Genomic DNA, 27,983 nt, shown 5'->3' with positions numbered 1-27,983 from the left:
CCCGAGATTTGTGTGTCAGCAGGGTAAGCCATCATTCGGCAAACCCTGCACAAAAAGACCGGGCAGCGAAATGCTATGGATGCTTGGCATTGAGATGTCTAGGTATACCTTAGTACTGATCCAAGCCCTATCCCATAGAGCAACATCAATCCATGCCATACACTGATTGAGGACCAGGAAGTCCGAGACAGGCTATACGCATGTTGAAATGATGTGGCTCTGTAAAATGTAGTAGCTACAGGCTCGCTATACACCAGCGGTTCTGGATGTGTACCTGGCCTTCAGGAGAATAAATAGATGATTTGTATATTCAGGTGATGCATCATGGGAAACTACAGTCGCTCAATTAAAGCTGAATAATCATAAATACCTTCTGTTTTAGGAAGGTAAAATTACATTTATAATCAAAGTATGGTATTTGCGCCTTTAAATCTATATTTCAGCAGCTGGTTTGAGGTATTGGGGTTACCCCTTCCCCATTCAAGGTAAGTATGGCTAATTCAGATATCAAACAACGCTTAAATTAGTATTTCTGCTATAATTAGCTGTTGACAAGCAATTTGAATAAAATCAATAAATGGCTAAATAATCAATCTAGTACATTTATTTCTGCACAAACAATAAAAACAAATAGTAGCTTAATTGTGTATGGTTATCATATGATTATCAACACTGATAATCATATGATAACCATATACAATTAAGCTACTATTTGTTTGTATTGTTTGTGCAGAAATAAATGTACTAGATTGATTATTTAGCCATGTATTGATTTTATTCAGATTGCTTGTCACCAGCTAATTATAGAAGAAATACTAATTTAAAGGGACCCCGAGGAGTAAAATTAAATGAAATCGCTATTTACCTGAGGCTTTCTCCAGCCCACCGTAGGTTGGGAGGTCCTCCTGGCTCCTCTCCCGGGCCTGCTGCCACATACAGCACCAGCGACACCCGGGCCGGGTGTCAGGCTGCCGCTTCCTTATCTCTGACGCTGTGCGTCATCACGCTGGTCAGCGTGACAGTACTGCGGTTTAATGGTTTAATGCATGTGCGGTTTAACCGCGCGTGCGCAGTGCTGTCACGCTGGCTGTCGTGATGACGCGCATCGGCCGGCGTGATGACGTGCAGCGTCAGAGATAAGGAAGCGGCAGCCCAACACCCGCCTGGGTGTCGTCGGTGCTGCGAGCGGCAGCGGGATCGGGAGAGGAGCCAGGAGGACGATGGAGGACCTCCCGACCTATGGTGGGCTGGAGAAAGCCCCAGGTAAGTAGCGATTTCATTTGTTTTTACTCCTCGGGGGTCCCTTACAGTGCGGTTTGATATCTGAATTAGCCCTAAAATTACATTTAATATTTTTAAACATGAAGCAAAACTTTTTTTATAGTGTAAAAACTACCTCTGAATATGACCTTATCTTTGTCAGAAAGCTCACACTTGAGTATGGTGGAGACACGTTGTTGGTGTAGAATGAGTATTTACATTACAAAGTGTTTGGAGCAGGCAAATAACTGCCCACAAATATCTGAGCAGTTTTAGTTCCAGCTGCTGAACTATGTCCACTGTCCTGAATGACAATATGCAGTATTTATTTGAGGATGAAGGTGTAGCTAATTGTAGAATTACATGCAAATCTGTTGTACTTTTTGAACATTTTCTAGCTTAAATTGAGCTTGTTTCATCACTTCGGCCCAAAATAAAAGTTTTGTTCCAGGTATCTAAGTAGCATTTCTTTACTAGTAGACTGTGCCCTTGCAACACACCTAGATAACGCTCCCATGTAACTTCTGTAGATACCAGTAAAACTGCTGTGCACTGCCTGCAAACTGTAATTTTACTGCTGTTAGGTGAATCAATCTGTATTGTGTTATATTATACTGTTTGCAAATCTGTTAAATTGAGAGACTGTTTTGTTTTAGAAGTCACTCTCTGGAGACTCATGTAGATATGGCTTTCTCAACCAGGGTTCCTTGAGTACCCTGCAGGGGTTCCTTGGCATTTCCCCCATCGTGGGGGGAAGTATAATAGAGCACATTATAATAGGGGGTTCTGTAAAAATAATCACTAATTCGGGGGTCACAATAATAATGAGCACATTAATAAAAAGCACTAGAACAAGGAGACAGTATAATGATTGGCGGTGTAATAGGAGTTATTAAAATAAACAGCCACACCTACTTTTAAAGACCATGCCTCCTGCAAAATAAATGCAGGGGTTCCTTGAGATCCAATAATTATTTGCAGGTTTCCTCCAGGGTAAAAAGGTTGAGAAAGACTGGTGTAGACCAAGGATATCCAACTCCAGTCTTCAAGGGCTGAGGTCCTCACGCATTTTTGTCACAGGTCAAATTGAATGATGGAAGTGAATGAGAAAAGGTGTGGTTCATGAAGTAGTACACATTTCTCCATCTCTCTGTCCATCCTAAACACTGGCATGGATATGGCCCCTGAGGATTGGAGTTAGACATCCGTGGTGTAGATCCTAGGTTATAAACATATACATGTACCTCAGATGGTACTCCTGATGGCTTTAATGAGTGCTTGGGCATGGCATAATCAACTAAGTACAAAAATGTTGACATTTTGAAAATTGTATATTATAAACAAGTCCGAATAAGTATTTTAGCTATTTAAAATGAATAGGGGATATTTGAAAATCATTTATAAACACATAGCTCCCAACAGTCCCTCTTTTGGAGGGACAGTTCCTCTTTGGGAGCCATGTCCCACTGTCCTTCTTTCTCCATCATTTGTCCCTTTTTCAGGACTAATTTACAGATCTATGTAAATATACAGTATGTATTGTTCTACTGAAAACGTGTTTAATTTACTCTAAACTTTATTCCCATTTAAATTGATATATTTCTTATTTTAAAATGTTAATATGAAGGAAAATGAACCAGATAGAAAGGACTAGTGTGAATTGAAATATAAAGCAACATATTTTTCTTAGGAAAACTCAATGGTATGCGTGATTAGAGGTGTGTCGGGGGCATGATTAGGGGTGTGACAGGGGCGTGGTTAGGTTGTGGAAGGGGCATGGCTTAAGTGTCCCTCTTTCTTGTCTCAAAATGATAAACAAGCAACATGTACTTATAAAAACTATACTGTATTTGTTAAGGGGTTCAGGGGGTGCCTACAATATTTTTAACCTTACTAAGGCATACTTGGCAAACATAATATTTAATACGTTTGAGAAACTCTGGTATAAACAATGGATAATAGTGATCCAGCATACTCCACTGTAGTGAAGTAGAAAACCTCTGATCTGTGTTTACTTCTGTCAGTGAGACAGAGGCTCATTGCTTTGACATAGGAACCAAAAGACTTAGATTTTCATTCAGGCGTATTAAAGGATACCTGACCTGAGGCAAAGCTACCTAAAGAAAGCACAGAGGTATGTTCCTGCTGAATCCACATACCTCTGTGCATTGTCTGTTCCTCGATCATTTCCCCTGGTCGCTGCTATCACAACATTGCTTTAAGTCAAGTTTTCAGACGCAAAGAGGCAGGTTTGCTGTTATGTTCCCTCCTATCATCCTCCCCTTCAGTGATCAGTAAAAATGTTGATATTCAATGTATTCAATACAATGTATTTTCAAAAAATTGAAAAGACTGGCAAAAAATTGCAAGCAACACTGCTCCCATGTCCTCCTTCTAAGGGGGATGAGTGGGGCAGGATGAGTAAGGATTGGGAGTTTGATAGGAGGGAACATTGTGGTAAGCTTGCCTCTTCCTGTCTGAAAATTTGACTTTAGCCAAAAGTCAAAATTAGAGAGTCTAGGGGGCATGAGGAGAGTAACGGACAAAGCATAGAGGTATGTGGATGCAGCATGAATATACTGTGTGCTTGCCTGAGGTCGCTTTGCCTTGTGTAAGGTGTCCTTTAATAAGCCTGGATTTAACATCTAACTCCTGGCTCTGAAACCACTCACTGAGAGATCCTACTGCAAAGTTAGTCTTAGTGTTTTCCCATGCAGGTTTCCTCTTTCCCACTTTTGGGTAAGAGGACACCATAAAGCTGAACGTCTTCTTTAAACTTTCCAGAATTTGAAATGTTTGAATGCCCCTCATAGTTATGTAGAAATGCCTAGTGAGCCAATATCATGTTTGGGGAAAATAGATCTAGTAGATTTCACATTTGAGGAAGGTTTGTCCAACAGCTGTTGTTTCATTTGAGATTAGGACAGGAGGTATCTGTCTGTACTCCTCCCCATTACCTCTTCAATCCCATATAATCATTCCATGCTTCATTTGTGTGCATTGCAATACAATACAGTGCACTGCAGTTACAGTATATGGGACACTGACTGTGCTTTCTACATATGTTTATCAGCTAACTGCACATGGTCTTAGAAACAGAGCTAAAGCTCACATGGGTGCTGTAGTGTACTTACAGTAACTGAAGTGTTTAACAGTATGACACAGTCTTGGAAGGTATTGTGACAGACAGACAGACTCAGTCTATGTCCAATGCCAGAAAAGTCTCTTCTGACTTCTGACAGGTGTTAGCACCCTTCCAAAAGATCTCTCTTGACACCTGACACTTGTAATAACCCTGTGTAGATCCAGAGATTTCTGACACAGTTCACTGACAAAGGCTTCAGTCAGCCCTTAGACTAATGAGTAGCATTGCTGTTGTTGGGTAAAAGTCAAAGTATTGTGTATTCCATTGAGGAATGCTTTGGACTTAATAACTGCGGTATTTTTGAAAAAAACTCCATAATGCCCTGGAGCTTTTAGCAGCTAGGGCTGAGCACTGCAGAGAGTTGGAAACATGTCTTCCAACATGGGCTCTGGACACCATATTTGTGATAATAGGCCTCCTATTCAAGGCCTGTGATCATTTGGTATATGTCCCGAACAAGCATCTCCAAATACCGTCCACTTTACATCCACCAGACATTTGTAGCCTGGGAGTCTATTTAGTGATCTGTGATGATTAGATAGAAGGCAAGTTTGGTGGGGAACATAACCGTCTTCTACTGCTGCATATAACACATTCTGCAGCACCTGTCAAGTAGGGGCTAGGATAGCTGTGTTCTAATCCTCTCTTACTGTTCATTACTTTGAACTGTAGGGCTTGTTCTACTATATTTGCAAATGCAGCATATTACAGCAGGCACCGGCTACCAGTGCTGCTTGTCATGTCCTGCCGCTGACACTGCCGCCTATCATTAGCCGGAAGATCAATGGATGGGAACACAGTTCCCAGTCATTGATTTGGCTGAAAACTGAGAAGTAATGACTATTTTCCATTTTTTCTTATTTTTCCTGATAAAACACATTTAGAATAAAATAATTCCTAGCAAAAAGTACCCCCCCACACCCCCCCAAGAAAGCCTACTTGGTGGTGAAAAAAACAAGGTATGGATAATTTTGTTGTGATAAGTAGTAATCAAGTCATTTGCGAATGAATTGAAGGATCGTTTTTCAGGTGAAAATGGCTCAGTTTTTTTAAGGGGAAAAACCATTGGCTATGAAGCGGTTAATTTGTATACAGTTGTAGTCATATAGTCTGTCTTGTTATAAAGTTTATGGCTTACAGGTCAGTATTACTGTAATTAATATTCATGAATAAATATACAGCTTAGCATGCCTGCACTTGTGGTCACACAGTTCATCTAGTTATAAAGGGGGTCTGCCATTTCTTTTGTGTCTGACTAGTCAATACAAGTTGATGTTGCTTTTGTTTAAAAAAAAAGTATGAAACTTAGCATGCCTAGACTACTGATCTTATTCTACTGTATATTTGAAGTGATTTGTTTATTTTACTGCATTCAGGGCTTGGCAATGAGTAAGCACTATTCATATACCAATGACCAGTTTCAATGCTTCTGCCCAGAAATGGACCTAGCTAGCTGTGTCTAACAATCGCACTTCACATAAATCAAAATGGCCTAGATCAAAATTTCCAGATCCCATAATATTAGTTTGATCATCAGCGAAATATCTTTTTGTAGGCTCTGGATCAGGTACCTGCCTTGACAGAGCTTAGCATTGACCTGAAGTGGCCACAAACTGAAAACTGAAGCTAAGGTATCCAAAACAAGGTCTGTAGGACTATAATTACAGTGCAATAGATTGTGCTAGCTTCAGATACACTTTAAAGTGGAACTTAAGTCAGAACTTTTGCTCTGCTGTAAAATATTAGCAACCGCATGATAATGTTTATGGGGAAAATATATATATTTTGCCATTTATGAAAATCGTAAAAATAACTTGAAGTATTACTTAGTTTTATTTAGCAGGGAGCACTGAAAGGGTTAAGCCTTAGTGTTTACTGTATGAAGAGCTGCCTCTGCAGACTATTCACAGTTGCTGATAAGAACTTATTAGACAGGCTGATCTGCCTAAACAAACAGCAGCTGTTCGTGCAATAAAGACTTTCCCTTGTGCGCTGTGCTACAGTTTGTGTCCGCTTTAAGGGCTTCTAATGTAACTAGAAAACATGACAGCCCTCACTGACATGTGGCCTAATAAAAAATAATGTGACTGATACATCTAGTGCTAAGCCTGCTTTAAAGGGAACCTGAAGGGAAAATAAACTTATGCTATAATGATTTGTATGTATAGTACAGCTAAGATATAAAACATTAGCAGCAGAGATATGAGTCTAATATTGTTTCCAGTACAGGAAGAGTTAAGAAACGCCAGTTGTTATCTATGCAAAAGAGCTTCTGTGAGCTCTGTGACTTTCAAAGTCGCAGAGAGCTCTGTCTTCTGAAGCTTATTATCTCAAGTGTCTGTCACTGTATTTTGCCTTTTCTGCAGAGGAAAGTTCAAAATTTCAGTGTAGTGTGTAAACTGCAAATATTAGAGAATGATGCAATGTTATAAAAAAAAAAACTATATAACTGAAAATAAACGTATGAGACAATTTACTTTGCTACTAATGTACTATTAATTATCCGTACTACACATACACATACAAATCTTTATATCATATTTTTTTTTCACTTCAGTGTCACTTTAAAGTAAAAGTCAAGGTTAAAACAATTTGCTATGTTCTATTGCAATCCGTATTTTGATTTAAAAGAACTCCCTGAAAATTACAACGTTACCGTCGGGTCTTCAGAAGCCCGATAAAAAACAAGCCTCCCATAATATGGCATATGGGAATAGAAATGATATCTCAGAAGATACAGGGAGGGGTTATATGGTGAGATCATCACACTCTGCTCAGCTCCAAAAGCCTGCAAGAAGCTGATTGAGAGTTGACTGAAGACACATAAAAGCCGAGGAAAGAACGTCCGTCTCCAGCCTGGCGAAGGCACTTCTGAGAGGCAGTTCTGCACTCTTATTTCACAGATCCACAGTCAGCCTGGGGTATGAAGAAAGGAAAGGGAAATCATGCAGCTTGTGGCCTATTTCTCAAATTACTATTGTCCTGGCCAGGCATGGAAGTGCTCTCACATACATTAGGAAACTACACGTGCTGACTGTATCCACACAATAGTACCCAGTTATTATTGACCCACGGCAATTATACATATCTGGAATTACTAGATCACAATTTCTCGCAGTACATGCACATTCTATATTGGATGCCGTGGTTTACACAGCTTATTGCTGTCTTTCATTCATGGCGGCTCGAAAATAAAATTTTACCCCATAGCATTCAATCAGATTACATGACTACAACTGTAATTTAGAAAATGAAAATTGTCATGTGACCACTATGGGCCAGATTACATTTTCTTTTCTAGCACTTGTTGATGCTGATGACCCACATGGTGGAAATATAATTTAAAGGGTTCCTGAAGTGGTTTGAAGCCTATCTAACTAAACATGCTCCCAAGCAGCCTGGTAAAAGGTCTCCCAAACTCATACTCACGGGGACAGCTCAGAACCCGATGCTATACAGATGTGTCACTTGCCTGTCAGGTAGCAACATGTCTGTTGCTAAGGAGGAGGTCTAAGGAACAAAAAGTGACACATTATGGAGTAGATTCCCATGGGCGAGGTGAGTGGGGAGAATATTGCGCGCAAGGGTTGCTAAAGATCCAGCATGCACCTTTCCCTTCTTTCCTGGGGAACAATATAATTGGCAGGGTATGAATAGGGGGAGTGGGTTTCTGTTTCTGGGTTAAAGGTGACCATCCTGCCCGGAGGTCAAGTTTCCCGTCCTGTAGATCAGTATGAAAACTTGACCTGGATGCCCAGCTTTAGTAGTTTTGCAGTATATCTCACTGTTCCTCTTCTAAGGGACACTATGTCCCTTAGAAGAGGAACAGTGAGATATACTGCAAAACTACTAAAGCTGGGCATCCATTGGTCAATAATGGCCCTATATGGCGAGCTGATCAGAAATCAATCACTTAGTGATTGACTCCTTCCACACTGCACACTCAGTCTTGATTAGATTTCAGCAAGCATTGCCTGAACCACTACCATTATACTGCTTGGTGCAATATGTCCAATCATATCTCTGATTGATAACCTGCCTAAATCCCATGAATCAAAAAGGCAATAGATGCCCAAGATATTTGATCAAAGTGATTGATTGAGCCAAAAAGATCAAATTGTATGCCTAGCTTAAGGCAGTCTGAGAGACCTTTTAATTTGCTCCCGAAGGCCATATTCCTGTATACAGTTTTCAAACAAATGTAAATATGCTTTAAAAGGAGCCCAAGCTGCGTGAGACCTATGGAAGCTGCCATATTTATTTACTTTTAAACAATACCAGATGCCTGGCAGTCCTGCTGATCTTTCTGGTCAGTAGGGTCTAAATCACACACCTGCAACCAACATGCAGCTAATATTGTCAGATTTGTCATAGACATTTGATCTGAATGCTTGTTCAGGGTCTTTGGTGCTTAAAGCGGATAGAGGATGAAAAACTAACTATAACAAGTAACTTGTCTATATATCTTATCTAAAGTTTAGATAGTTTACACAGCAAATCTAGCTGCAAACAGCTTCAACAGTTTATGATTATTTATTCCTGTGATACAATGAGGGCAGCCATGTTCTGTTTGTCACATTACACACAGGCAAACTGATAGCATCTCCAGCCCTCCGCTCAATTCCCTCTCCTCCTCCCTCCTCCCCTCTGCCTCTGAAATCTCTGGCTAGTAATACCTCCTCCTGCCCAGACTGAGCTCCCATAAGCCCTTGCTACATGAGTCTGAGAATGCCAAGGCACTCTGAAGCTGTGGGCGAGGCTTGTTTAGTTTATAGGGAATTAGAGTATTAAAACAAAACAAAAAAAGTATTTGGCTTGAGGAATGACCTATAAATCGTATGTAAGGAACACAATTATGCAATGAGTAAAAGATCAACGTATTAGAGGCAGAGGATCAGCAGGGCAGCCAGGCAATGTTCATTATTTAAAAGGAAATAAACATGTCAGCCTCCATATCCCTCTCATCTTGGGTTCCCTATAAAAATGTAGCATACACATATATTCATAACCATTACCAATAACCAGCAATGAGCTGGTTGAGCTGTATAATGGAAACTTCAATTTGACTGTTCTTTTAATGCACAGTTAGGATGCAACAATAACATGCCGAGCTGGTGGTTAGTTTGGTTAATATAGTTATCCTAGCCAACTAACATGCCCAGCATAGTTAGTTCCCTGGTCTACCCTTTAAAGCCTGGTACACACATCTAACTTTGATTGGGCAATAACTGACCAATTTTACCACCTCCACGTAGTATGAGATCTTACCTACACAATCTATTCATAGTATTCAAAATCTGTTGGCCCTCATGCTACGTGGAGGTGGTAAAATTGGTCAGTCATTGGCCAATCAAAATGTGATGTGTGTGCCGTGTTTTATCCTCAATTTGGCAGAACAGATCAGGCAAAGTAACAAATCCTGATGTTGCCTCTCCATCCCTTGTAATCAAGGTGACCCTATAAAGATCTCCATACTTGATGCAATCCTTTAATCAATTTATTGATAATTGGAAAACCAATATGTGTGCCCACTCACAAATGATCATACATATTATATGTATTGATTATGAGAATCAATTGATGCTGATGGAGAAAGATAATGTGAAATTTCGATTTGACAAAATTATTAAAGCAGTATAAAATCCTGACATAATATTCAATAAAAACATGTTTTCCTACTTTTTATATGCCATACGCTTATCATATTTGCTTTTTTGCATAAGTATTATAATTCATTTAGAAATTACACGTTGCCAAAGTACTTTTTTTTTGCTCTGAGAGCCGCCTTTGCATTTTATTCATAACTGGTTTATTCATCTTGTAACGTACGCAGAAATGCTTTCTGGTTGATTGACTGTGTTCAGGAGTGTCTGCATAGTCAGAGAAGTGTTTACATTCCTCACTTGATACAATTAAGTAAACACAGGATAATGTTATCTCCAGTTTGGATGCGTCCAGCTTTCCCTGCAGGGAGCTTGGAAGTCCTGTGTTTAACTAGTTGAATGCTGTTCTAGTAAAAAAAAAATATGGTGGTAGTATATAATATGCTGTAAATAATCTTTTAGAGCAAAGAAGAAATACTGGGTTTCATTCCGCTTTAAAGTGATCGATCTAGTGAAAGATCAGATTGTACTGTGTATTGCCAATTTTAGAGTGAAAGCACTGTGCAACCTAGCAGAATGAAATCTTCCCTATCCCAGTGTGAGCGAAAGTGTACAGGGAACTATATATAAAAAAGGAGAAATATGGACAGATTACATTGGCCGTAGGTAATAGTTATTCAATCATTGTTTATTGAATACATAACTGGATTTAATGGTAACTTAAAAGAGAAAAAACATTGCCTGAAGTTCAGCTTTAGAGCAATGTGACCATGAGACTTGTGTCTTTTCTAAGATGTAACATTGCAGAAAACCTATAACTTTTATAGCCTGATAGCAGCAGTTGTATTGAGCATATGTTGGTGTTATCCTAAAATATTTGCTGAAAGCTGTTCCTGCCTAATTTTATAGGGCTGTGTCTGTGTGTTGCTTTCTGAGTCAGCTTCGGGTTTAGCAATTTCTTTGCTTACTCTTGCTTACCTTTACAATGAAAGCTGTTGTTTTAGATATCTGTTTTATTGCTAACTTTTAAGTGTGCCTTGTGTTTTTACTTAAAGCAAACCTGAAGTGGGAACAAATTGATAAGATAAAAAATTGTATCTATAGTCATAATCCTAAACAGGACTTTTCTGTAATCCCACGGTCTTATTTTGTATCTAAAGGTTAAAAGTTTGATCATCTCAGGTACTTGAGTAGCTTTTTAATGTTATACGGCTCCCATACATACAAATCCTGAACTTCTAATTTAGCTCCTCCCAGATGTCTTTTTATCAGCTACACAGGGTTTTGCAACATCTAATTTTTCAGTCTGCCTGCCACAGTCTGACTGCCGAGAAACTGCCATTTAAAGCCCTAGATTTTGTGACCCTTACGATAAGAAAAAAGGAGCACAGTCTAGTTCTAAGTAGGATTGGGACCGTATAGTACATACACATTTATCTCATCATGTTGCATGCCACTTCAGGTGCCCTCTAAGCCCAATTACAATTAATTGGTCAGAAGTGTGTTCACCAGACATTTCCTGCAGCTTGGTTATGCTAAGTCAAGCAGCAGCCTCACCTAGTCACCTATGGAGCCTGTTTTTAACTCCTTCAGTCGGGTTACTTAATGTCACATGACTAGCTTTTTGATTTAATTATTTATTAATGACAAAGCCTCATTAAGGACAAAAAGTAACATTCTGACACGCTGCTTACTAAGCTATCAGATAGTGTTTTTGGGACCGTACTTGTAGTTGGGCTTATGCAACAGGGTTTAACTTTAAGGCGATGCATTTTCACGCCACAAAAGATATTTTATAATCTGTTTAAAGAATGGAATATTGAAGTTGCCACTACTACAGGCCCTTTTAAAAAATACATACCCTTTTCCCCGCGGTCAAGCTGATCTTTCGGCTGCGTAGTTTCTGGGTCATATACAGGGGCGTAGCAATAGGGGGTGCAGAGGTAGCGACCGCATCGGGGCCCTTGGGCCAGAGGGGCCCCGAAGGGTCCACCCTTCATCACAGTATTAGCTCTCTGTTGGTCCTGTGCTGGTAATAATCACTTTTATAGATGCTTTGAATAGTAGTAATCCTTAAAACACTGTTCCCCATCTCCTTCTTGCAAATCTGACTCTGTGGTTGTCTTTGGCAGGTTTTGGTGCGCCAAATCAATTGTTATGTATAGAGTGCTTGGGGGGGCCCCATGTAAAGCTTGCACCGGGGCCCACATCTCCTTAGCTACGCCACTGGTCATATACCTGCAGCCAGCTTGCAGCCAGTGGAGAAGTCAGGAAATCTGATCTGCATACTCACATTAAATTACATGATAAATTACCAGTTACAATGATGCGTTTTTGCCCACCTCCCGAAAGCTCCAAAAATAACATCAGGCTGGGGCTGTTGACTTTTGGACTTTGGAGGAACAGTCAGGGTCCCTGTTGACATTTGGAGGCAGGACAGTGCCATCATCTGGGAGGAGGCCAGGAGCTTACCCCCTCCTTTTACCAGTGATTGGACAGCGGTCTCATGAGAACCACTACTCTACGTTGTCCTTGGGTCCTGGTCTATTTTCTGGTAGCAAAGAGATTATAAGACCAATCTGCTGCACACTATTCCACCCATTCATTACACAGAAGGTCAGAGCTACCATTCCATCTTCCTCCTGCAGGTGTCAATCAAGAAGGGGGAAATTAGGTGGAATCTGGGAGGAAGAAAATTAAAGCGGACCCAAACCAAACATTTTTTTAATTCAAAATATTTAGTTGCACCACTCTGACACATACAAAGATAAATAAACACCCCTTCAAGCCTATGAGCATTTCAATGCATGCTTTTCACCCTCCTCTTTGCATAACTAGGGTTATACAGGTGGCAGCCATTAGCAATTCCTCCTTTGCTGGACACCATCTACTCCACCAGTTTGCTGGATTATTTGCCGGCAATATGAAAGGAAGGGAGGGGTTTCTCCAATAAATGTAAAATATTTTATATTTGTCATCATGCAGCTGAAAAAAAGTTGCTATTTATTATTATAATTCAGAAAATAGATTTTATTTCTGAAATCTTGTATTTTTAGTTTGGGTCCACTTTAAGTATGAAGTTGCAGCCATGACTGCCACAGTTTATTTCAATATAAAGATGTTTATCTACATGGACCTTAAATGACTAGAACACAAGCAGAGTTTAAAGTGGACCCCAATTAAAAATACAAGATTTCAGAAATAAAATCTATTTTCTAAATTATAATAATAAATAGCAGCCTTTTTTCAGCTGCATGATGACAAATATAAAATATTTTACATTTATTAGAGGAAACCCCTCCCTTCCTTTCAAGTTGCTGGGACATAATCTGGCAAACTGGTGGAGTAGGTGTTGTCCAGCAAAGGAGGAATTGCTAATGGCTGCCACCTGTATAACCCTAGTTGAGAAAAGAGAAGGGTGAAAAGCATGCACTGATATGCTCATAGGCTTGAAGGAGTGTTTATTTATCCTTGTATGTATCAGAGTAGTGCAACTAAATATTTTGAATTAAAAAAATGTTTGGTTTGGGTCCGCTTTAAGGCAAAATGGGGCCCTAGGCAAGGCAATAACTTTGGCCTCCTCTGCTTGATATCTAGCCTCTTTGGAAAGGGAAGGTAGGGACGGAGAGCAGAGAAGGTGTCAACCAGACACCTGGAAAATCAGCAGGTCCTAAGCACCAGCCTAGGTTGAATTGTGCATGTAATCTAGTTCTGAGAGGGAAGGGGAGGCATTAGTTTAATAAACAAAAACGCTTCTTGCCTGCCTGTTTTTATGATCCTGAAACACACAATGAAGTTGATTCAAAATATTGTAATTAGTGTATTTCTAATTCTAATTCTAGTGTATTTCTATTCAGCAGGATTAAGCTTCATTCTGAATGAGCCATATCAGGCTTGTTACCCTGTAAACAAACATTTTTTTCCTGCAGTAAGTATGCAGCCTCACTAATTTCTCTTGGATGGCGAATCTCATGTCAGCCCACTGAATGTGAAGAATAACAGCAGAATAGGATCAGCCGTAAGGCAACCTAGGCAAGTGCTTTGTGTATATGCCAGGACTGTTGCCTTGCCAAGGGCCCCTTAAGCCATCTGTGAGCAGGGACGGATCTAGACCAAGTTGCACCTGGGGCAAGGTCAGGTTTTGGCGCCTCAACTGCCATTCCCCATCCAGTTTTGGCGCCTAAACGTCAGGTTTTGGCACCTAAACTGCCATTCCCCATCCAAATTTTGCTGCCTTTTTAAGAATTCAACAAACTGTGCCTGGGGCAAGAGACCCGTCTGCCCCCCTAGATCCGTCCCTGTCTGTAAATGACAGAGATCCTCAAAAGCAAGTTTGCCGTCATTGCGAGCACGGTGGCGTAGTGGTTTGCACTCTTGCCCTGCAGCGTTGGGTCCCCAGTTCAAATCCCAGCCAGGGCACTACCTACACAGAGTTTGTATGTTCTCCCCATGTCTGGTTGGGTTTCCTCTGGTCACTCCTGTTTCCTCCCAAATCCCAGAACCATACACGATATAGACATATGACTATGGTAGGGATTACTGTAGATTGTGAGCCCCTCTGAGGGACAGTTAAGTAACAAGACAATATACTCTGTACAACGCCGCTGAAGATGTTGGCGCTGTATAAATACCAAATAATAATAAAAATAATAATTTGGCAGTTGGCACTTTCCATATTCCATGGTCAAGCTTGCTTGGAAAAATCTGTTTCTTGAAAGGAATACAATCAGCTCTGTTTCTTTGTGACAGGGTCTGGATCAGTTAGATTAGGCAGATAAACCCTCTGCAGCAAGTGTCCTTGGTAATGATGTGACATTATTGGCAGCTGTGAGTGCCTTGCGAATGCGCCCAGACGCATGATCAATTCATCCTTCCTTACACAATAACACACTTTACGCTGACAATGCTGCCCTCTGTAATACTTTTATTTCAGAAACGCAGACTCGAAATTATTCTATAAAGGTGGCATTATATTCAATTGAAGAGCAGCAGAAGGACAGCAAGAAGCAACCGTGACAATTAGAGGTCTGAATTGCTGCCATGACACTCCAGTGAACCGCTCTCTCAACAACGGTCTGCAGATCTATTTAGCTAAAACACCTATTGTTCCCCCTGTAAGGGAACAGATTGAAGGCCATTTATTAGAATCAGGCAGGAGAGGAAATAATGGAATCCGAAGCAAAACAAAGACTTCATGTTTATTTACAACGAAGTACCTAAAGACGTCAGCGCCTATATCAACTTCTGCTAAGTGTTTACCGATGCTGTAATCGTGAATATTAATCTACAAGGATCTTTGTTTTATCTCTTTATTATTATTATTTCAGGCTCATTTGCTTTTCCCAAGAATAATACACACTTGAAAAGAGTCCTATTCAGTGTTGTGTCAAGGCCACGATTTAGTGCTCTTCTTGTTGGTGCAGCAGCCTGCTGTCCTTCCGTTGCCCTTGAATGGAATATAATTAAGAAGAAGAATCGGTATGTGTTAATGGGGGGAACTTTGTGGCATTGTAACATTTCAACAGGTAGCCAGTGGCGATCATGCATTAGGCCGAAGGGTAGCAGAGGGGAGCCGCTGTAGACAGCGATTCTACAGAAAAGATCCGGTGGGAGACACGAAATGAAGAGACAAATGCTACCAGCTACATGAGATATCTTGACATATTCTTTTGTGCTTCGTTTAATCTCCCGTGTGCCTCCGGCTTTGGAAGTATGCCGTTTTGCAATTTGTTGCTGGCCCCTAAAGCTGTGGAATATGTTTTGCGAGAGCTTATTTAGATTTCATCAGATTACCGCATCGATCCCCACACAACCCTCCTTTCTCTGAGATGCCCTATTTTATTTTTTTGCTTATCAAAAGACAATGAATTATATCTTACAGCGGGTTCGGCCTTCCTTAACCCCGAAGGAGAGTGCGGAGGGGAGATGGATAGTGACACTCAACTAACGTTCTATACGGACCCGTCTCGGAGCCGAAGACGTAGTCGAGGTCAGTCTAGAAGGATGACTTTTATTTGAATTGGTGTTTTAAAGTCATTCCACCCATCCAACTGGCTAATTCCGCTTCTTTTTTTTTGCCTCTTGGTGACACCAGTAAGCAACATCAAGTGCTTCTTGTCATTTCATTCCATCCGGTAGAGTCTCATTACTTCTGCTGCAGTTTAGGGAGTCTCATTTCTCCTGATGCATTTTTGTAATATCAGTAAAAAATAAAATGAAAACTCTTGTGAAATACAGACTTTTTACAAAGGTGATATCATTGGGTACAATGGGGGCCAGAAAGGACAGTCTTATTCTTATAAATGTATCTATCTGCCACTACTACTGTGATACATATCAATATCATCAGAAGAGAAATAAGGAATAATGGATGATCTAGTATACATCCATAATATGAAATAGACTGTAGTGTGCATAAGCAGAGCACGATCAGCAAATTTGTAAAAACAAAAAGAAATCAAGAGCCCACAATAGTGTAGTATGCAGTGGCGGCTCCAGGAATTTTTTTTGGGGGGGTGCTCTACAGGTGCTGGATAATTTTGCAGGGGGGGCTAAGTATTGTGAAAAATTTGGGGGCGTGGCCAAAAAGAGGACATGGTCAACAAAATAGGGGGCGTGGCCATCAAAAGAGGGGCGTGGTAAAGTGCTGGAGTATATTCCAGTGCTATAAAAATACATAATGATATGGTAGGATATAAGAGTATGGTCGGATTAGATTGTGAGCTCTTCCGAGAACCTGACTATGTACTCTGTAAAGTTCTTGATAAGATGTTACTGCTATATAAATATAATATGTAGCGGCAGCCGGGCGGCAGGCAGGCAAATACCCCAGGGCCCAGTCCAGTCCCCAGACCCTGGGCGGGACCCAACCCCTCCCGCCCGATGCCCGCGCTGAACAGAAAGGGACAGAGTGACTCAAAACAACAATCCGCCGACTGGCTCCTCTCGTCTCGGCTCTCGGCTCTCGTCTCAGCTCTCGTCTCGGCTCTAGTCTCCACCCTCACCACGCCAACACACGCGGCGTGCGCAGTTTTATGCTGCCTGGCCGAGTGACGTCACGTCAGCGCGCTCTGTGCACGGAACGTCTGACGTCGGCCGCACACAGCAAGGACAGCGCGTGAGTGCCATGGAGACGGGGCTGGGGCTGGGCTACGGGGATACAGGGGATAGTGACTGGCAGGCAGGGCTGGGCCGGCTCAAATAAAAGCAACAGAGCGGCGCCAGCTGCTGCTACAACAAAATAAAAAATAACAAAATGTAAAAAATTGTTTTAAAAAATTAAAATCAGCACCTGTTTTTTAGGGGGTGCTAATAGGGTGCTTGGACAAATTTAGGGGGTGCTTCAGAACCCAATAGCACCCCCCTGGCGCCGCCCCTGGTAGTATGTTAAAGTCCTGTTACATGATTTTAATTGAATAAATAATGCTCACAAGGAAGGGTTACTGCTAAGGTAACCAATGTATAGGTAGGTGGGGTGATTACACCCAACCTCACTCGGGTTAAGATGACAGTCTCTGTAGATCGAAAAATAGGGGGCAACACCTCTCCACCAAGGGTGGACAAACTTACAGGTAATATGATAAAACAGAGTCGCCAGGAAGAATAAAATACACTAAGGCCTCGATTCATCAAGACTTATCGAATCAATTACCGACACGTTACCGAATGTGGAAAAACCTTGATGAATACAACTAAAAATCGATAAACTTCGAATTCAGTAATTTAACGAACTGGAAAAAGTTATCTCAAAGACAATGATGAATCGAGGCCTAAGAACAGTTTGAAAACGGGAGGTAGTGGTGGACTTACCTCCCCCATTGAAGACTCGAATTGTCTAATTCAGGAAAATGTTATTGTCTACTCCACAAAACAATGTGACGCGTTTCGCAGCTATTTCACCTTGTTTCTTCAGGCAATTAACAGGAGTAATGGTTTCCAAGCAAAGGCATGGTAACGATTCCGTGTGCAGGGAGAGCACAGCAATTTTACTGTTATTTACAGTGACAAGGTAGAGCACTTTGCTTAGTTAGTGTGACTCAAGCTATGTAGGTAAACATTGCTAGGGTAATGCACAGCATGCAAGTAGTGTAGCGCACATTACTCTACCTTGTCACCATAAGTAATGTAAAAATTCCCTTGTGCTCCCTGCACATTGCAACTTTACGGCACTTTTGCGAATATTGGCAGTTGTGCTTCATTGCTTCTACCTCTAATAATTAAAACCACTATAATCTAGAAACATTCTATATGCTGTGTAGGATTGGTTGGCCTATTCTTCAATAGGCAGCCATGGTGTTTGCATTAGAAAATGGCAGCATCCACACAGTCAGGGAGTGACGTTCACATGTTGATGCACTTCTGAAGGGTAAAAGCATGTGTGAACTCACATTTGTAAGTTCATTTATCCCTAATGTATTTACAATACTTTCAACAAAAATGAATATTATCTGATTGTATTGCAAGAAGATTATTATTATTTATTATTTATTGTATTTATAAAGCGCCAACATATTACGCAGCGCTGTAGATGGCCATCATCAAATCATGTGGGTTTACATTTAAATGCTTTTTATGATAAAAGGTAACATTATAATGTTATGTGAATTTGGATTGAGAATTGCTTCTTCCTTTTCATATGGAGTTTTGCCAACTGAGATGCCACCTGGGAGGATCTCGATAGGCACATTCTGGACGGAGAAGGCCTCTACTGTAGGACAAACTAAAAGCATTCTGGAAGGATTGCATTTCCCTAAATGTAATCTTCTGAGACCGCCAAGCAAAGGATGAATCAGTGGCTAGACAGAGAGGATTCTGGGATGCTGATATTATCCTGCTACACCTGTACATGATGGTGGTTATTCTCCAATATCCCCTGTAGACTTTTGTGGTCCATTAGGTGTGGTCTTCACTACATTTTACTGTTACACTTCATGAAATACAACAGAAATATCCACGACTGCTAATATCCATTGCTCAGCTGGGTTTTCGTCAGAGCCAGGGCTGATAATGCATCATTAGTTACTACTTTCAGACTGGTTTAGGCATTGTACTATTTACCTTCATGAGCAGGAACTTAGCTCCACAATGTAAAAGCTAATCAATGCTAGGCAAAAATAATGGAGACCTTATTTTTTCCTATGCATTTGGCAGCACTGGAATCTTTTGATCAGGTCCCTAAAAAGTTGTTTGTTGTCTTATTTGAATGTTGCAGCACTTCCATAGTCAAATGTATAATTTACTCTTTTGTGCATCAAGTGGTTGTTTAAATGGATGACCTCCAAGTGAGTAAATGTCTTCACCAATTAGACATTTTGTATAGATTTCTGATATCGTTACATTTGTTGAAGTTTAGTAAAACTGTTTGTAGATTAGGCCTATCCTTGTTGACCTCATAAATTGTATAAATGTAAGTCACACTGCTCAGTTTGTTCAGTGGTAAAATTATTCCAATTTGTCACCCCTGTGCCTAGGAAACTAAACTAGATAATGACCAAAGGTTAACTAAGGTAAAAAAAAAAATTTTGACTGGGATAACAGTTTGATTTTTTTTTAATTTATCAAAAACAGCAGGGAAAATAGACAAAGTAGCCCCTCAACATAGGTAGTAAGAGGAGCCCCCAGTATTAGGTAGAATCAGCCAGTGTAGGTAGCCAGATGTAACCTTTAATATAGGTCACCAAAGGTACCCCTAGGATTAGGTACATCCCAATAGTTGGTTGCCTGAGGTGCCTCCAGAATTAGGAGGCTTGAAGTAGACCCTCACGCCTCCCCTTCCCCCTCCCAGTACAAGTAGCATACAGTATAGGTAGCCCATAGTATTAGGTAGCATCCCCCAGTATAGGGAGCCAGATGTGACCCCCCCCCCCATAAGTAGGGGTGAACAGAATGGAGCAGTAAAGACTGCTGCTGATAACGACCGACTCAGCCGATAGGTGTGTGTATACCCAACCCAAGAGTGATCTGCCCAGTGGATGAACGTACCCCCGCAACGGCCAATTGCATTGTCTGTGCTGCTCCCCCACTTGCCTGGTGATGTCATGCACACGTGGCTCCGCCCCCTTCTCATAGCTACAGAACGCCTTGTCAGCTACACATCTTAAACGCGTCTGTACAGAATGGCCAGAGATGCCGCCCAAAGGGATCGGATCCTGATCTCTGACAGGCAACATGAGACACGAGTAGTGTGTACACACCTTAAGTCAGAAAACACAAAAGTTAATGCACGTAACTAGTTAACACATAACGCAATGCATTGATTAGTGTACAAATATGTGCTAATGCTTTTGTGTAATACGCTTGTCGCAAGGTATAAATAGCGATGGCAGTTGCACACAAAGTTATATTAGCCATTCATCATCTTTGGGTGTAGTACTGGTCTTCTCTGTCCAAATATATGAGTGACTTCCAAAAGAGATGATAAAGTAATATTTGGTTATTCCTTTCAGAAGTGGCCAGTTCAATACAGTTATGTCTTTGCAGACATTTATTCCCTGCTTATTGGCCTCATAGAGAAGCAACTGTGTGTGGGTAGGAAGGTGAAAAATGATGTTTGCATGAGTTTTTGCACTCCTTCACGCTTCAGTGCTGTCAGACTGGCAGATTAACTGGTCTGCACCTATGTTGCTGAGAGCGGAGTGCTTAATGTCAGCTTGCAAGTTGCAACGTGTCTGTTCTGAAACTGATAGTGGGTAATATCTCAATCTCTGGACAGCTTTACATATTATTCACATTCGTGAACATAAGTAGCCCTTTATCACGTTCGATTAAAGTGTCATTCCAAGAAAGACTGATGTGCTGTTTATGATTAGTTGGGTGGGTTGTCTCTCAAAGGAACTTACATCACTTTGCCTTCTTCAAGATGGAGTCTCACTGCTCCTGCTGAAGCCAAATATAATATTAATAATTGAAACTCTGCTTTCACTGTAAATTGCTACAAACAGTAAGTATTCAGTGCTCCGCAAGACTCTTGTAATTAAGTTCTTCTACATTGCAATTTGCAGCCAGTTATGCATTTCCAAAGCTGATTTAAAGAGAACCTGTAAGGGAAAAAAAGAAGCCCTGGGGGTTACTTACCTCAGGAAAGGGAAGCCTCTGGATCCTAATGAGGTGTCCTCCTTCTTCTTGTGCAGCACCGAACTAGTGCTGGGAACTAGTGATGCTCATCCGAGCTCGGATATCCGAGATACTCGGATATCCTAGCTCTTTTTTCACTATTCGAGCTCGAATACCGAGCTCGAATAGTATTAGCTATCCGGGCTGTGCTACCCGAGCGCACTCGGATAGCAAGCAGCTATCCGGAGATATCCTAGCTATCCGAGCTCGGATAGCGTCATCCGCTCAGATAGCGTCACGTCACCTCGAGTCCTTACAAGCGAATCAGAGGGCTCCCAGCCCTCTGACTGCAGCCAATCACAGAGGGGGAGCCTGGCCAAGCCCCCCTCTATAAATAGCGGGCGCCATGTTGCCTCACTCGTCCTGCTTGCGACTTACTGACTGATAGTACTGAGAGAACTGCTCCAGTGCTTTTTGTCTGTGCAAGTGCATTTATTGTTCAATACACCTAGCGTTTTTACACTCCAACACTTGATATTCACCTGTATTGCTTTGTATTGTAGATAGATTGTATTTTAGACAGTTTAGTTTGTGTGATTAGGGACTAGGGAGGGAGACTGTCACTGGTGCTGCTGCAGCTGCAGCCAGCAGCTAGGCCCTGTGCCTTGGCAAGGCAGCCTGCCCTGCTCTGTGCTCTAGTCTCTAGTTACCTGTGCTCTCACCTGTCCTACTCTACTACTATACTACTTCTGTGTTAGATAGATTATTGTACTATTTTGTAGTTAGCAGACCCAGCTTTACTGCTATACCTGTCCTGTATCTGCTCTCTGTAATCTAGTCACACCTGTTCTATTGTTTAGCTAGATTCTTCTATTTTTTATACAAAGCAAGGAAAGCAAAGTTCCAGCACTCTTAAAGATGGCAGCAGGAGATGTAGACTAGACCTAAATACGCTGTATTGGATGCAAGTGTTAATCCTGTAGAAAGGCGTGCATAGGCTGAATAGCAATCAGCAAACTTGTATGAGGGAGGGAGGCAAGGTGAGGCCAGCACTGCGATTCAAAGTATTTATTAGGATAAGCAATGGTTAAGATCACTTACAGTCAGCATTTGGTCGGGTGCAAAGCGGATGTAGTGGGCGCCAGGTCTAGATCCCCCTGCAGACGTCCGTTTCGCGCGTCTAGCGCTTGTTCACCGCAATGGGGTTCCCCCGGACGTCCGCAGGGGGGATCTAGACCTGGCGCCCACTACATCCGCTTTGCACCCGACCAAATGCTGACTGTAAGTGATCTTAACCATTGATTATCCTAATAAATACTTTGAATCGCAGTGCTGGCCTCACCTTGCCTCCCTCCCTCATACAAGTCTTCTATTGTTTAGTTAGTACTGTAGTACTGCAGTCAGTGCTAGTAGTTGTTAGAGTAGTAGTACTACTGTGTTAGCTTTCTACAGAACTGCTGTGCTGTGAGCAGTGCCAGTGTGACAGTTAGTGTGCACTAGTGTCTTCTCCTCTGCTGTCTGACTGGCACTTGGCACGTGCCACATCCGGCATGCTCCTGGCACACGTTACACCTGCTGCTGCTGCTGCATTGTCCTGCTCCTGCTGCCTGTGCAGCTCCCACCACCAGGGTGCCACGGGCCACTGATACCACCTTTATTTAACCCAAAACACAATTGCTGCGTAATTTTTTGGAGGTGTCTGAGGTGAAAACTGTCATGTCCCAGTTGTGCGATTGGACTTTGGACACAATGTGGGCTGCACGACTGCTGTCTGGAACCTAGGCCTGATGTTAATTTACAGCTATTTTTTTGGGGGGGGGGGGGGATTTTAAGTCCCCACATCATCAATTAGTGTTCCCCTTTACAAAATAATGATGCTGCATGCCTCATATACCCTAAAAACGTTTTTAAAGCAATTTAAAGGCCACTTCCGGATATCCGAATTTGCCCAGATAGCTGGGATACTGTGGTCGGATATCCGATTTGCAGATCGGATTCGGATCGGAAAATTTTAAAATCGGATATCCGACCCGGATCGGATATCGGGGTATCCGGATCCGAATTGGATCCGGATTTTGAAAAGGGGTATCCGAGCATCACTACTGGGAACCCCAGACAGCATCACACGGCAATATTTACCTTTACAATCCAGCACAGTGGCATCACCATCTTCCCCCTCGGGCTCCAGCAGAAATGGCTGAGCCCAATCGGGTCCACTCTACTGCGCAGGCATCAAAGTACAACAATCTACATTTACAGAGAGCCTGGTACTTGCCAACCCTCATTGTTTTGGGCCTTGTGGATTCTTTTGGGTATGATTTTTTATTTTTTGCTTTGCTTACCATTGTGAGGGGTCTGTGTCCTGCTGCATTCTTCTCTCAAGAATTGAGTTTTCCTTTTTTATATGTATACCATAACTTCCTGGTAGCTATTTAGATTGACTTTTTTATGATCTATATTTAGGGCTTATTTTTGAAATAGGGCTTATTGTGACGTCTGTGGTATGTGATATCGAATGCACCAGAAGTCATGCACATCATGCTAGTGCCTATTTTTGGAGTAGGTCTCCCCCCTCTCACACTCTCTCTGGCGTCTGGTGCATAGTGGGTATCAAGTAGTCCACCAGCCACCTTCTCTGACCTCTCTGAACGTCAGCTTACCAAAAAGACCACAAGGGGGTTCCAAATCTACTACGCAAACAGCCATGATTTAAAGTGAGCCGAGCATCATTTTTAACACTCAGGGCAGCTCTATATACAGTTACAGTTGAAGAATTTCACACCTAGCCTGGATAAAGGCAGTGGTAAAATAGCAGGGGGGCTAACTTCTGAATAATGGCAGCCCTTGCAGCTATTTGAAGATTTGAGAGACATCAGGGTTCCACACTTTTTATCTTCCTCCTCTCTGATAGCAGCCTACCCTACAGAGAAGGTGCAATTATTGGGGTGAGGGTCATGGTGGCCACTCTTGTTACATGATTCTTTGCAGAGGGCCCTTCTGGTCATGGGGATCCGATTACCATGTGTGAAGGGGTACACAAATTTAGGGGGAGGGGCACATCCTAAAATGTTGTTGAGTTATCCTCCTGTCTAATGAGTCTGCTTGTTTCTATGGGAATTCTGCACATGCCCCCTGAAGCTTTGTATAGAGGCATCATGTCTTGGATATAGTTTGTTTTACCTAGATTTATAGTTCCACATTATTATATTTATTTTCCTGTAACTGTTGGAATGGTACATTATAAGGATGGTTATCAGTTCAATTATATTTTAACTGTTTTTCACACAATTAAGTAGAAACACTGATACTGCTGACTTGTTTTGAAAGGTTTCAATGCTGTTATCCTTATCCTGGCCTAACTACTTAGGCTGTCTCTGATCCGGAACTAGCATATAGGTAGAGAGAAGTGAAAGGACACAAGATGTGCATCCTTGTTCCATGTCAGTGACTTGCAAGGGCCAAGACCACAGCCATGAAACTTGGACTTCAAAAACAAGTCAGTAGAATTTACTGTACTGTCCTGACTGGCTCCCTATGTGGTCAGTGTGGTCTATAATTTGATTTTAGCCCGTGTATAATATGTGTAGTTGTAGAGTTTATGTCAGCCTTGTGTTTTGTTTGTGACAGTTGGCTCACCCAGAAGTCCTGTGAACAAGATGACGCTGACTCTCCTTAGCATCACCAGCTGTGTTATTGGCTTGGTGTGCTCCTCCCACATCAGCTGCCCTTTGATAGTGAGGATAACCCTACATGTGCCAGAGCACCTCATTGCCGATGGTATGTATACAATGCTGATTCTCACTCTTATCTATACAGTGTTAAAGGGATCCTGTCTGTGAGGTATATTGGGCCTGATCCAATTTACTTTTTCTCTTAAAGTGAACCTCCAGACTAAAAATCTACTCAGCAGCACTGAAAAGGCTTGGTGTTTCTTTAGCAGTTTCACAGCATCAGAACTTTGTTTTTCTTACCCAAGCCTAATTTTTAGCTGCACAGAAGAAAACTGCCCAGGCATTTTTCCCCTGATGCTGTGCAAAGCATGATGGGATTTCTGATTTTGTCGTTCTCCTTCTGCTGTTTTGGCGCAAATATGTCTTTTTAAATTTTGAATTTGACATTTGAAGCCAAGCGCCCAGCTGGGAGGGGTAATCAGGAAACAGGATAGTTGGAACTGTGTCTCATGCTCCCTGTCACCTCCTTTCAACCAAAAAGGTGGCTGCCCCATGAAAAAGATGGCTGCCCCCATAAAATCACAAACATTAGCTTGTTCTTTTAAAACAGTGTCGGTAAGAGATTATATTATATATTTTAATTAACATAACTAATGTAACTTAATGACAGTATGTTTGTTTAGGCTGAAGTTCCCCTTTAAGTTTTCTCCTAGGAGATAATGTTCATATTTTGCTTAAAATAACTATTCAACACTCTGCAATTAAAATAGTACCAAAAAGTAGGTGGAAAATTACTGTCAAAATTATTCTAAGCACTGTATTTTCTTTTTTTGCTGGTGGCTCAAAAGGCATTTTATTGATAAGGTGTGAAAATTTCACCTAGGAAAAAATTAGGAGAAAAAGTGAATTGAATAATAAATTAATAACTCTGTGTGCGAATTGTCAGATGTCTTAAAGCGGAATATAACCCTGCATTTCAACTTTGGTCTAAAACATTATTTACAGTATATTATATACAACCAGCATTTTTTTTTTTTTTTTGCTAGACCAGCATTGGAAGGGTTACACAGAGCTTTAAAGTTCCTGGAGAGATATGCAGACGCATCCGAAGCTGACATAGATACATTTTGTTTACATAAATGTATCTAAGTGTGGAATGTGATTCATCTCTCTGACTGAGAAGGAGCTGGAGGACAGCCAAAGAGTGTGTAACATTTCTCACTTGTTACATTCTATTTAGTTAAAATGTATCTATCTGAACTTCTGCATATCTCTCCACGGAACTTTAAACCTCTGTGTTTAACCCTTCCAATGCTGGTCTAGTAAAAAAAATATGCTGGTTGCATATAATATGCTGTAAATAATGTTTTAGAGCAAAGTTGAAATGCAAGGTTATATTCCGCTTTAATGTTGCTTAATATAGTTAAACATGATTACATGTTAGTTTGTTTGAAACTAAGAAATCTAAAACATTATACAAAAATATTTAGCATTTTCCATGGCAAGTGGAAAAGATCAATTTATTCTACGAAAAGCAAACCTGAAGAGAAAAAAAAAACTTACCATATAATGAATTGTATGTATAATATGGATAAGGAATAGAACATTAGTAACAAAGAAAAGAGTCTCATATTTGTATTTTCAGTTATATAACTTTTTTTTTCTATAACATTGCATCATACTAGTAGAAAAGAAAGTTCCGCTACACCAGTGGCTGGGTGCAAAAGGTTTCTCCGTTTATTTTTTCATCAATCAGTGAGTACAAAAGTTAAAAAAGCTCACGCGTATCGGAGCTCATGGCTCCTTAATCATAGCTTGTACATTGTTATAATGCATGAGGGAGGGAGGCGTGGCCTGCGGCCTTAAAGTGACACATATGTATATATACCACATTAAAATTGCAAGAATATGAAATAACATAAAATAAAATCATGTATACACAGAGACATGCATAACACAATTATGTCAAAATGTCCAGATGCCCTAAAGAACATAAACATGACAAAAAATGGCAAAATTCGTGTAAAGATGCTGTTAAGTACCAAAATAATTATGACACTAAGAATTGAGGTCATATGTTAAATTAACATCCATTCTGGAATTTGGTCCCATTGGACATGAAATTTTGAGCCAAGGTTGTGGTTTTTCCGCACGCCGAGCCCCTACCCTGGGGTCCCAGCTCTCCCCGAGCCTTTTCTCCAGTTCGGAGAGGAGGGTTCCTACGTGGTTAACTTATACAGGTTCTTTCAAATGTGGGTGCAATACCTGCAGGTATTGTACTGTGCATGGTGCGACCCGCGAGATAGTTTCCATGTCCAATGGGACCAAGTTTCGTATCAAGCAATACATTAATTGCGGTACGAATCATGTGGTCTATCTTGTCGGCTGCACCCTTTGCAGGTTGCAATACGTAGGCTGCACCACACGACCTCTACGCTAACGCATTTCCGAACATTATAACGGAGCCTCCAGATGCCTCAGGAACAAGTCCTACATCTCCCAGGTCTCTAGTGTGTCTAAGCATTTTTTTCATGCACACCAGGGAGACATGAGGAGCTTTGTTTTCCATGGGGTGGAAAGGGTTTTACGTTCTGCTAGAGGGGGAGATATGTACAGGGTTTTGCGAAAAAGAGAGGCTTTCTGGATTTGGAAATTGGGGACTAGGATTCCACAGGGCTTAAATTCCAGAATGGATGTTAATTTAACATATGACCTCAATTCTTAGTGTCATAATTATTTTGGTACTTAACAGCATCTTTACACGAATTTTGCCATTTTTTGTCATGTTTATGTTCTTTAGGGCATCTGGACATTTTGACATAGTTGTGTTATGCATGTCTCTGTGTATACATGATTTTATTTTATGTTATTTCATATTCTTGCAATTTTAATGTGGTATATATACATATGTGTCACTTTAAGGCCGCAGGCCACGTCTCCCTCCCTCCTTGGGGTGGGAGGGTTGTGCACTATTTAAACTCATGCATTATAACAATGTACAAGCTATGACTAAGGAGCCATGAGCTCCGATACGCGTGAGCTTTTTTAACTTTTGTACTCACTGATTGATGAAAAAATAAATGGAGAAACCTTTTGCACCCAGCCACTGGTGTAGCGGAACTTTCTTTTCTACTGGACTTTTCGAGCTTTCTGGTTCCTTGCTCCCTTTGGTCTAAATGTGTGTGGATGTTGCGGGTCCTTTTCCCCTTTTGATTGCACCATACTGTCACAGTTGCAGTTTTAAAAGCACAC

The 27,983-nt window shown here is 41.2% G+C and overlaps 1 protein-coding gene across 3 annotated transcripts in view; it reads left to right on the top strand.

Annotated features, from left to right (window-relative positions):
* ASTN1 (astrotactin 1) overlaps positions 1-27,983 on the top strand; it is an 842,387-nt gene that overhangs the window by 581,010 nt on the left and 233,394 nt on the right. For 2 of the 3 annotated variants that reach the window (XM_068239639.1, XM_068239641.1), the window contains 2 exons: positions 15,890-15,997; positions 24,688-24,837. In XM_068239639.1, coding sequence (XP_068095740.1) covers positions 15,890-15,997; positions 24,688-24,837 — 258 coding nt within the window. The remainder of the gene's footprint in view (positions 1-15,889; positions 15,998-24,687; positions 24,838-27,983) is intronic. The other variant, XM_068239640.1, reaches the window with a different exon arrangement.

The sequence above is a fragment of the Hyperolius riggenbachi genome, chromosome 6 (assembly GCF_040937935.1).
Source record: "Hyperolius riggenbachi isolate aHypRig1 chromosome 6, aHypRig1.pri, whole genome shotgun sequence".
Classification (NCBI taxonomy): Eukaryota; Metazoa; Chordata; class Amphibia; order Anura; family Hyperoliidae; genus Hyperolius; species Hyperolius riggenbachi.
This window is presented reverse-complemented; position numbering and strand designations above follow the sequence as displayed.